At 52.0% G+C, this 12,133-nt stretch overlaps 1 protein-coding gene across 5 annotated transcripts in view; it reads right to left on the bottom strand.

The window, feature by feature from the left end:
* Window positions 1–3,015: 3,015 nt before the first annotated feature.
* Window positions 3,016–12,133, bottom strand: part of WDR93 (WD repeat domain 93) — a 48,178-nt gene continuing 39,060 nt past the window's right edge. For 3 of the 5 annotated variants that reach the window (XM_019831878.2, XM_045058794.1, XM_045058795.1), the window contains one exon: window positions 10,122–11,151. In XM_019831878.2, coding sequence (XP_019687437.1) covers window positions 10,302–11,151 — 850 coding nt within the window. In that variant the 3' untranslated portion in view covers window positions 10,122–10,301. Of the gene's footprint in view, window positions 3,336–8,897; window positions 9,414–9,587; window positions 9,787–10,108; window positions 11,152–12,133 lie in introns of those variants that run through there. The other 2 variants (XM_003986836.5, XM_006932258.4) reach the window with 2 other exon arrangements.

Here is a 12,133-nt window from a genome sequence, read left to right on the forward strand (position 1 = left end):
ATCAAAATAATACCAGCATTCTTCACAGAGCTAGAACAATCCTGAAATTTGTGTGGAACCAGAAAAGACCCTGAAGAGCCAAAGCAATCTGGAAAAAGAAAACGAAAAAAGGAGGCATCACAATCCCAGACTTCAAGCTGTATGACACTTTTTTTAAAATTGTTTATTTATTTTTGACAGAGTGTGAGCAGGGTAGAGGCAGAGAGAGGGAGAGAATCTGAATCAGGCTCCAGGCTCTGAGCTGTCAGCACAGAGCCTGATGTGGGGCTGGAACTCATGAACTGGGAGATAATGACCTGAGCCAAAGTAGACGCTTAACCGACTGAGCCACCCAGGCGCCCCTCAAACTGTATTACAAAGCTGTAATCATCAAGACAGTATGGTACCGGCACAAAAACAGAAACTCAGATCAATGGAACAGAATAGAGAACACAGAAATGGACCTGCAAACGTATTGCCAACTAATCTTTGACAAAGCAGGAAAGAATATCCAATGGAGTAAAGACAGTCTCTTCAGCAAGTGGTGCTGGGAAAACTGGGCAGTGACATGCAGAAGAATGAACCTGGACCACTTTCTTATACCAGACACAAAAATAAACTCAAAATAGATGAAAGACCTCAATGTAAGACAGGAAGCCATCAAAATCCTCGAGGAGAAAGCAGGCAAAAACCTCTTTGACCTCAGCCGCAGCAACTTCTTACTCAACACCTATCTGGAGGCAAGGGAAACAAAAGCAAAAATGAACTATTGGAACTTTTTATCAAGATAAAAAGTTCTGCACAGTGAAAGAAACAATCAGCAAAACTAAAAGGCAACCGACGGAATGGGAGAAGATATTTGCAAATGACATATCAGATAAAGGGTTAGTATCCAAAATGTATAAAGAACCTATCAAACTCCACACCCAAAAAACAAGTAATCCAGGGAAGAAATGGGCAAAAGACATGAATAGACACTTCTCCAAAGAAGACATCCAGATGGTCAACCGACACATGAAAAAATGCTCAACATCACTCATCATCAGGGAAATAGAAATCAAAACCACAATGAGATACCACCTGACACCTGTCAGAATGGCTAACATGAACAACTCAGGCACCAACAGATGTTGGCGAGGATGCGGAGAAAGAGGATCTCTTTTGCATTGTTGGTGGGAATGCAAGTTGGTGCAGCCACTCTGGAAAACAGTATGGAGGTTCCGCAAAAAATTAAAAATAGAACTACCCTACGACCTGGCAATTGCACTACTAGGCATTTATCCAAGGTATACAGGTGTGCTGTTTTGAAGGGGCACATGTACCCAATGTTTATAGCAGCACTATCGACAATAGCCAAAGTATGGAAAGAGCCCAAATGTCCATCGATGGATGAATGGATAAAGAAGATTTTGGTATTATATACATATAATATATATATGTATGTATGTATGTAATGGAGTATTACTCAGCAATCAAAAAGAATGAAATCTTGCCATTTGCAACTACATGGATGGAACTAGAGGGTATCATGGTAAGCGAAATTAGAGAAGGACAAATATCATAGGACTTCACTCATATGAGGACTTTAAGACACAGAACAGATGAACGTAAGGGGAGCAAAAATAATATAAAAACAGGGAGGGGGACAACACATAAGAGACTTAAATATGGAGAACAAACAGAGGGTTACTGGAGGGGGTGTGGGAGGGGGGATGGGCTAAATGGGTAAAGGAATCTATTCCTGAAATTATTGTTGCACTAGATGCTAACTAACTTGGATGGAAATTTTAAAAATAAATACAATAAAACATTTTTAAAAATTAAAATAAACTTTAAAAAAGTAAAAAATAAATAAAAGAAAGGGACACTCACTGTGGGTGCTGTCGGCAGTCATGTTGCCACCCAAGCAAAGGGCATCAAAACAGAGATGGAGAGAGATTCCTGTTGTTACTCAGCACCTGGACCCGGCTCCCCAGAAAGCATTACGTCCTACATTACGCGAGCCAACCCTAAAGTTCGTTTGAGAGCTGGGTCTCTGACACTTGATGTTGGAAAAGCCCATTAGGACTTGATACGGGCTGTTCCGAGCAGTGACCTGAGCCTCCATTTTCCTTCTGTACAATGGGGATAATGATCATCTGTACATCTCACAAGGTGTACTTGTAAAGCAGACACATCACAGCAGGTGCCCCATCGGTGTTAGTCCTCTGTTACATTTAGGGGGTGTGCGAGGCCAAGGCCATCATCCTGAGTTTTCCTCCCTCATCTCAAAAGGGAGTTAGTACCTGCTGTTTAGAGGAACAGGACCCGTTGGTGTAAAGGTTATTTTTGCTGCTGTTTTTTGTTTCCATGGGCGGGAGAATGAGGGGCGGAGCGCCTCAGGTGGGAACCTCTTCATCCAGGGACGTGCTGCCGGTCAGCACCAGCGCCGTGAAGGAGGGATCAGGACAGTGAGGAGCATGTGTGTCCCAAGGGAGGAGATGGATGGGGACACAAAAGGAGATGCCTGTCACCAACCCCGCGTGCAGTTGACCACGGGGAGGCTGGGACGTGTCAACCACCTGCAGTTCTCAGAGACACCACACAGTGTCCTCGGAGAGGCAGGCATAGGCCTTGAGCTGCGGGGACCCCTCCAGCCGGTTTTCCTGGGAAGGGCAGTTTCCAGAAAAGAGAGGCACCTCTCTGCCCCCATCCTGTCCCCCAGCCACTCCACCCACCCAGGGTCCCAGGCCACAGTTCCTGCCTGCCACCTCGCCTCTCAGACCCGTGTGACCTCAGGCGGTCACCCAACCTCTGATCCTCCACAGCCTCTCTGAAGCAATTCTAGGAAGGTTGTGTATGAGCCAGCTCAGAGAGGGAGAGGAAGTGGGTGGGGAGAAGGAGGGCCACATAGCAGCTGGGGTGGCCTGGGGTCTCGGTCATTTGAGCAAAGTGGCTCTCCTGGGCTTAGAAGGTGAGTGTTCCTCACACGGCCTAGGACTGGGCCTTGCTGGGGTCTGGACTGGGTGGGAACAAAAGGACACACACCACAGTGACTTTGGAGTCTGGAAACAATAGCACTGTTTATTGGGGTGACATCTGCCCACCCGAGGGCTCTGACAAGCGGCTTAGGGTTGGAGGCTCCCCAGATCATCCCTCTCCCCTTGCTGAGGTCCCAGACTGCCCGTCTAGGCCCCTGGGGGCCTCTGTCACCTCATCTCTCGGCCTCGGAGCATCCTGGGGCGAAGCCTGCCTGCCGCCAACCTTGCAGAGAGCCCAGTCACTTCCTGGAGGTCTCTCTCTGGAGAAGCAGGGAGTACCTGCGAAGCCGGGTCCAGTGCTCCTGCTCTTGCACCTTCTTCTCCAGCTTCTGGAACCTGTGGGCCACACAGGTGGAGATGAGAGGAAGCCGCTTTGTGCCTCGTCACCCCCCTGCCGCCCGGCTTCAAGGTCCCCGGGGCAGACCTTGACCGCCCTGTGCTAATCTAAGAGCCTCTCCGAGTGGCTCGTCTGCGGCACGACTGTGTCCTCGGGGCTCCACCTAGTGTACGGCCGGTACTCGAAACACCTTTACTGCGTGACGACGGGGCCTGTGTGCTGCAGGAGGCGCCCCACGGAAGGCGCGGTACCACGGGGGACTCACGGTCTGTGCGCGTGGACCACCGTGAGCCACGTCAGGATGCCCACACCTCCAGGGAGCAGACCCCGCTAGAGCATCGAGTGTCACTGGCTGGACTCCCAAGACCCGACCTTGACTGCCCACCTGCTCAAGCTTACCGACCTTTGTCCCACATTCTTCCTTAAATTCTTCTTTCCAGCTTCTCTCTTAACTCAGGCAAAAGGCCCGAAGGGCATAACATCCCGAGAAGGAATCCAGAACCGCCCCGCCGGCTATAACGACTGACAGCCCAGACCGAGTTCTGGAGGCCCGGCCAACCAGACCAGTCTGAACTTAACCCCCCGCTCACGCCTGCGCACATGGGACCGTGCAGTGACCCAGGGAGGGACCAGCGGTTACCTTTACTTCATCATAATACTAAAATCTGCACCAAGTGGGGGGCTCGTCTCATTTACGTGACATACAAAGCATATGTGTAGACGTGTTTCCTTAGGGCGCGTGCAGGACCTCATGCCCACCTCTGCGTCCAGTGACAAGGCTTCCCTAACCCTCAGTTTCAGGAACCCACCCACCCCTGCTCTGAGAGTCACGGCTTTTGAAAGTTCTTCCCGGTGATGTCCTTATCCACTGCGAATAAAGTTTCCCTCGTGCCACAATTCACCTGCTGTAGTTTGTCTGTGTGACTCACCACGGGGTGAACTCCCACTGGTTTGGTTACGCTGGTGACAGGCAAGGGTGCAAGTGCGGGAAAGATCCATGTGGCTGAAACAGCCCTGCTTCCCCCCACCCCAGCTCCATCAGGGTGACAGGGGGGGAAGGACATTTGTAATTTGAGGCGTTTTAAGTGCCACAGAGGTCGAATGGAGGGAGGCGGGAGGGATCCATCCACCTTGCCTGGGGAGCTCCTGGAAGAGAAGACCCTCGAGTTGGGTCTTTTACAAGATGTTAATTTTTTTTTTTTTTAAGTAACAAATAAATGCACATTCAGTACAGGAAAAGCAGGGCAGCCCAGGATTCGCCCCTCATTCTGCCTGTGCAGAGATGGCCGCTGTGAGCGGGGGGGGGGGGGGGGGGGGGGGGGGGGGGGGGAAGGAAGCCTTCCTTCTGGGGAAGAGGTGCCCCTGCTGTCTGGGTTTCTGCCTTGGGTGTCTGAGGGCACAGAGGATGTTAAACGGCTTAGGGCAAGCAGGAGGAGGGCTACTTCCGGGGAGAAAGACCATGGTTGCAGCTTTGGATTTTTGAGGCTCTACCTGCCAAGGAACATCCACGTGGAGATGTATCTGATACTCGATGCACGAAAACATTTGTATTTTATTTTATTAAAAAAATTTTCTTAATGTTTATTTTTGAGAGAGAGAGAGAGACAGCATAGGTGGGGAAGGGGCAGAGAGAGAGGGAGACACAGAATGCGAAGCAGGCTCCAGGCTCCGAGCTGTCAGCACAGAGCCCAACGTGGGGCTCAAACCCATGGGCTGTGAGGTTGTGACCTGAGCTGAAGTTGGACGCTCAACTCACTGAGCCACCAGACGCCCCTAAAATATTTAACTTGAAAAAGTACTCTATACTTTGCTTTAAAAAAAAAAAGGAAGAATACAAGTGGGTATACAATTAGAAGCAATTTCCTTCTCTCCTCAGATCCTTATTTTCTGTTCCCAAAGCAACGGTAATTAACGGCTCCTTGTAAATCCTTGGAAATTGCGTATACACATACAAGCGTAGACATGTGTATAATCTTTTTTTTTTTTAACGGAAGTGTACCATGCACTATCGTGCACCCTGCTGTTTGCACTGAAACCGTATCCCAGAAATTGCTTCCAGGAGGCACTCCCAGATCTGCCACAGTCTTTTGCCCCTATTGGTGACACTTGGGGTTTCCACTCTTGTGCTAATGCTGTCCAGGCTGCAATGAAGTCTTTGCCTGCGTGTGAGAGCGATGGGCAGGGAGGAGGAAAAGCATGTGCATGTTACAAACTCGGGCTTTGAACCCACACTGCTTGTGCTCAAACCCAGCTCCTTTGCTTACAAGTTGGTGACCCGGGGCGGGTGGCACGACCTCATCAGCCTCAGCTTTCTCGCTGTGCAGTGGGGAAATAATAGTAAAAAATAAGATGATGCCTGCAAAGCACTTAGCATAGCCCTGGCACACAGTAGGTGCTCAGTAAAGTTAATTATAATAATACTTCTGCTGCCGATAAATAAGTGGGTGTGAAATTTTTGGGTCAGGAGGTCAAAACAACATGGATTCAATAAGGGACCGTCCAGGAGCGCTTAGCTGGCTCAGGTGGTGGAGCGTGCGACTCTTGATCTCTCAGGGTTGTGAGTTCAAGCCCCATATTAAGTGTAAGCTTACTTAAAATCTTTAGGAAGGCACCTGGCTGGCTCAGTCGGTGGAACGTGTGACTCTTTTTTTAAGTTTATTTATTTGTTTTGAGAGAGAGAGAGAGGGAGACCACAAGCAAATGAGAGGCAAGAGAGAGAGGGATAGAGAATCCCAAGCAGGCCCTGCACTGTCAGGTTGGACCTCAACACGGGGCTCAAACCCATGAACTGTGAGATCATGATCCGAGCCGGAAACCAAGAGTTGGATGCTCAACCGACTGAGCCACCCAGGTGCCCTGGAGACTGTAACTTCTCCATCTAGGGTTTGTGAGTTTGAGCCCCACGTTGGGTATAGAGATTGCTTTAAAAAAAAAAAAAAAAACCGTCCAAGAGGCAGCTGGATAGATGGAACTAGGGCAAGTTTTAAAAGGAAGCCTGAAAATAAAATCATTCGTGTGTTCAAGACAACATGGATGACGTTCAAAATATAATGCTGGCGGGGAAAAGGCCTTTCTCGATGATCTCGTGGTAAAGATGGTTAGCCTGGTTAACACTTCCAGCGTGTGCCAGGCCACGTCCTATGCGGAGATGCAGCTGTCACTCATTTTACACACAGAGACGCTGAGGACCGCCCTGTCGCACAGCTAGAGCCCCCCGTCTGTGCCCTAGTCATACTGTAGAGCTTGCACCCCGAATTTGAGGCCCTTTGCACCTGCCCCTCAGCGAAACCTAAGGGAGAAGGCGGAAAAGTCCAGCTACTGGACACTTGAAACTTCTGTCTGGCTGGGTGAGCAACTCCAAATACTCCTCTCCAAAGACAAACCGGGAAAAATTATTCACAGCACATTGACAACTCTTAAAAGAAAACGAACTCACGCATAAGAAACAGATCCAGGGCAGGCCAGGGAAGGAGTGAGGGAAATGTACAGTATATATAACAGAAAGATGCTCAGTGTCCTTCGTTCCCTAATTAAAATAGCCATGAGCTGTCAGTTCCTGCCTGCCCAGCCCCTGGCCCAGAGGGCCAGGTGCCCTGTGGACCCAGAAGCCCGCCTTCTGGCAGACATGTGGGTGGTTGAACCCGAATCTTGCTTGGCTTTGTATTCCATAAGGAATAAAGGGAGAGAGAGACAGAGAGAGGAAGGGGCACTCTGTCTGCTTCCTGGTGTCCAGAAATTTCTGTCTTGTGATCAAGTTTGACCTAGCCAGGGATGGCAGAACTCGAAAGTGGAAACGGTGCCTGGAGCCCCAAGTTGCACGGGAGCAGAAGCCAGGCCTTGGGGTGGGGGGTGGGGATGCATATTTGCGGCTAGCTGGCCTCCTTTTAAAGCCCCAAAGGCAGGTTCCCTTTCACACTGGCTATTTATAAAAGTCCCAGGGGCAGGTTTTGCAAAAATATTTTGGACAGATGATTGCAGGCCTGAAACTCTGAATCGATTGCCACATAACCCACTGCCTTGAAGTTTCACCTAGTTTTAGGGCCAGTGGACACGGTTTCAGACACGAGGAGTAAATAGGGAAAAACAAGATGAGATTAAAACCTTTGGGACATGTATGGATATGTGGGATAAACAACAATAGGAAAATGTTAATGGCAGAATCTAGGTTGTGGGTATATGGATGTTCGGTGACTTTTTTTTTTTTTTTTCAAAACTGCTGTATGTTTGAAAATTTTCAAAATAAAATGTTGGAGCAGGAGTGGGGGGTGTGGTGGAGGGCTACTTTTTGGGAAAGTCCCAGATAGGAGACCTCAGGGCAAGTAGAACAGGAAAAGCCTTCTTTAAAACAGTTTTTCCCAAATTATTGCTGGGACCCAATCTGGAAAATGGGTTGCCCCAAGGGATATAATTCAAACACTGTGATCAGGCCGAAGTAAAAGTTCCTTCAAGCTAGGCTGGCCCCAACCATACATTGCGACCCTTCCTAGCTCCTGCTGGGTCCCAGAACCCAGTGACAACTTCCCTGAGCTTTTCTGTTCCCAAGCTCCCATGGTTTGGGTCAGCCCCAAGCCCTGCCCCTGGTCACCCCCGCTGCCAGCCCCCCTGCCCCACCTGGTCAGCCCCAAGGACTCCAGCACTCTTCCCTGACAAGCTTCCCTGGGAGGGCAGTCCTCTCCACACCCTCCTGGCTATGGGGGCCACCCCAGGGGGGGTTGCTCAGGCATGACACCTGAGAGCTAAGCTCTGCCGACGGGGAGGAAAGACTTTGGGAAAGTAGTAGAGTGAGTCCCATTCCTACAGGAACACATACTGGAGGGGGCAGGGTGGAAAGGACCATCTTTACAGAGCAGGCCCGGCCACAGGGGAGTGGGGAAATGCCCAATGACCCCTCCTTCACCGTCCTCCCCCCGAGACCCACAGACCATCTGCCTCTCCGGATGAATGGGCTGCCTCCTTCCAGGAGATACTGAAAGCCCCCCAGGCACCCCCACAACCGGAGAACCACAAGCAGCAGGGAAATGCAGCCTTGGGGATTCACGGCGCCACCTTGCGGTCGTGTTTAGAATTTCCCCAGGCACGAACTGGAAGTAACCCAGCATCCTTCTGGAACCTACCATTTACTGAGCGACCACCCAATGCCCAGCACTAGATGTGTATTATCTCTGGAATACCCACAAAACCTGAGGGCTGGGCACCATCAAAGTGTCCAGCCTGGCACACTGCAGGTGTTCAACACACCGATTTTGAACAAAGGAGGAAACTGAGGCTCTCAGAGGTGAAGGCACTCACCCGAGGTCTCTCAGTTAGGAAGGGGTGGCACTGGATTTCACACCTGAGTATCCTGGCCATTCCACTTCCTTCCTCTTGAGGCAAGAGTAAATAGAAAAGGGGGAAATGGTCGTAAAGGGATATCGTGGGGACTGGAGAGATCACAGAGTCTCTGAAGACCCTGGAAGTAAGGGGCCACCGAAGTCCCCCCCACAACCCCAGGAGAATCCAGGGCTCCGCTGGTAACCTCCTCCTGCCAAAAGTGCAATCATGCCAGAAATCAGCAGCAAGAATTTGCAAACCGCCGAGACGAGTGGCGGATGGATGAGAAGAGACACCTGCTTCTCCAGAGCAGACAGAGCACAGCTCCTTATGCTTTTACAGCAGAAAGGGCCACAGGCAGAGTCACCACCCGTGGGGGTCACAGAAGGGGGAGAGACGCGTGGCCGAACCATTTGTCCAGACGACGGTTAAAGCCAAGGGGGCTTGGACCAGGGGCTGGCGACCAGTTTGTATAAAGGGCCAGATAGTAAATGAGGCGGGCTTTATGGGTCGTGTGGTCTCTGTCACCACTGTTCAAGTCTGCTGTTGTAGCACACAAGCAGCCACGATGAGACATAGCAAATGGGTCGAACCTGGCCCATGACTTAAGCCCCTGTCTCCCATGACTGGTGTCTGATCATCCAAATACAGTTTTGCAAAACCGAAGAATCCAGAAAGCAGGAGGACAAGACAGTCTTGACGAGGAGAAAATAGCGACTGGCAGGCAGTCCTTCTTCTTTACCAGCCTGAATCCGGGGCTCCCTTTCCTGCCAACCCAAACGGGAAATTGGAGTGTGGCTCACGGGCTACGATATGGCGGGGTCCCCCACGGAAGGGGCAGTCGAAATGCCGGACGGATCTGACCATCGAACACACTCCGCTAGTCCTCAACCCAGAGACAACCCCAGGAGCAGGGATGGGAAGCAGACCCGGGACTCTACCTCTCCTGGAGGAAATTCTCGCATCTTTTCTCCAAGGGCAACACCTGGGCGAAGGCCGTGCTATCGGTCATGTCCGGTTGAGGAACGGTGCAAAGGTTGCAGATGTTTTCCAGGAGCGGGTAGGCCTCGAGATTAAAACAGAAAATGGAATTCTGGATGTCCTTGGCGTCGTCGGATTCAATTTCGTCAGGATGGTCTCCTGAGATGAAACAAAACACAGCGTTCTGTAGAGGGATGACCTTCTCTGTGGGCTGGGTGGGCAGCTGGGGGCAGCTCTCTGCTGGTAAAGGCTGGGCCGTCGGGGCTGAGCTGTGAGGGGCTCCCTTGAAGGGGGGCCGCAGGAGTCTCTCTGGAATCCTGTGTTTTAGCTAAGTGCCTCGTGAGGGGCTAAGCAGCAGTGTCCTTTTGGCCTGTGGCGCAGGGTTGAAGAGCAGGGAAGAGATTGGGGGCATCACCCCGTGCTTTGGGAAGGGAGGGAGAAGGTCAGGCAAATAGCAGCCCCCAGAGCCCCCCTCCCATACCTCGGAGCAGGAAACACGGGCGGTGCAAAGACACGACAAACATAGGCGTCCAGGGCACTGCCAGATGGTAGGTTCTGGGTGGAGCAAAGGCACAGATGATCTGGGGCTTGGCCACGTCCATGAGCTGCACAGAGCCATTCCTGGAAAAGGTCAGCACCTGGGAAGCAAAGGGATGGCAACGGGGACTTCTCTGTCACCCCCGTTTGGAATAAGAGAGGCAGCTGGACATCCAGGCCAGCAACAGAGAGGACGGATTTGCTCGGGGAGCAGAGAAATGTGTGTGTTTACTTCTCCGGTGTCCCCAGCAGCAACAGGCCCTTTTCCAGGTGCCGTGTCTGATGCTGGGTGGCGCTCCCCACTCCTGCCCCGGCTTCTCTTCTGGCTCACCAGCATCCCTGTCCAGGAGCTGGCCCTCCACGTGGCCGGACGCAGTGCCGCCCTCAGCACACGTATGCTTTCCTCCCCATCCTCGGAGACCCCGCTCCATCCCATGGCCCTTCCTGGCCCGGGTTCGGAGACCGGCCTCTCTCCTGCCTGGCTCCTTCCTCCCTGTAGGTGAACCTGCTAGATGCGCCTGATCGAATGGTCCTCCAGCTGCCACGCCACCTCCCCGCCCCTCACACTCCAACACCTGAGAGTGCATCCTCACCTTCTCTGCCCCGTCCTGTCGCTTCCTCCCGAAAGCAGCCCCCCGCCCCCACTGACTTCTGCAGGCTGAGGTGGTGAGCCCTGTCTCTGTTCTGTGGCATCCAGGGCCCAGCGCATCACAGCCTCTCTCGTCTCCCAGGGCAGCTGCGCGGTGATTCGTCTGCCTTCCCAGCTGAGCCGTGCGATCTGCGAGGGCGGCGGCTTGCTCTTTCGTCCCTGTGCGCCCCAAAGCTAGTCTAGTGCCTCGCACTTGACAGGCCTCCAACAAACAGTCTTTGAAGGGAAAACAAACACGCTTGCTGAAGAGGAGTGAGGGGCGTGAGGAACCTACCATGCCAGGTAAGGCTGGGACTGGGGCCACTGCACAGATGGCTTCGTCCAGGTACTTTACCGGCCTGTGGGGAGCCAGACACATACACATTCGTCCTGGAAGGAGTTAAGGCTGTGCTACCTCTCCTGGCACGCATCTAGGAGACACTCTTGTAAATAAGCATCGGGAGACATGTCAGAGATGGTTCATAGTAGCAGACGCGGGGAACAGTCGCGTTACCCACTGGTAGGAGAATGCCTTGTTGTGATATATTTATTATACGATGGGATGCAGTAGAGCCAGGAAGATACAGACCCGGCGCTGCATTCACTGACATGTGCAACTCTCCTGAACAAGGCTGCAGAGCAAGTTACGGAATAAACAGCCCCGAGAAACAAGCTGGAGGATACACAGCATGGGAGTCCCTTTACGAATTTCCCAAATAGGCACAGTTAAACAATGCGTTACTTGGAGATGCGTGTGGCCGGTTCTTACGGGAAAGCGAAGGAATGGATGATGAATTTTGGAAAATGACACAGTCGATTGAAAAAGAAATGGGCCGTGATATTTGGCAGCGACTCCCATCAAACGGTGGAGTCAGTTTCTCCACTGCCTGACTGCGGGTGTGGCCACGTGACATGCTTCGTCCACCGTGACGTGAGCAGAAGCTTGGAGAGTGTACGTCGCGGTTGCCCTCGCTTGCTGAGGGGACCCCTTAGGCTGTGGGGTGATGGAGGCTGAGACGGCCCGCAGGAGCCACCACAGGGAAGAGAACCAAGTGTCCTGGCCAACGGCCACCCAACTGCCACCTATGCAAGTGAGGCTGTGCCAGACCATCCGGCCCCCAGCCCAGCTGCCCGAGCCTGAGCAAGGCCAGTGGAAGAACTGGCCCAAATTGCTGGTCTGCGAGATCAGGGGCTACACATCGACTTGTTTTCTGAAGCCATTAAGCTGTGGAATGGTTTGTTATATACGGTGACGATTGCTAAGGGGGTCACCTCTGGAGAGGAGAGAAGGGTGTGACCAGGGACAAGCACACAGCCTTAACTGAATTGGAGATGATCTAT

This window comes from Felis catus, chromosome B3 (assembly GCF_018350175.1).
Source record: "Felis catus isolate Fca126 chromosome B3, F.catus_Fca126_mat1.0, whole genome shotgun sequence".
NCBI lineage: Eukaryota > Metazoa > Chordata > Mammalia > Carnivora > Felidae > Felis > Felis catus.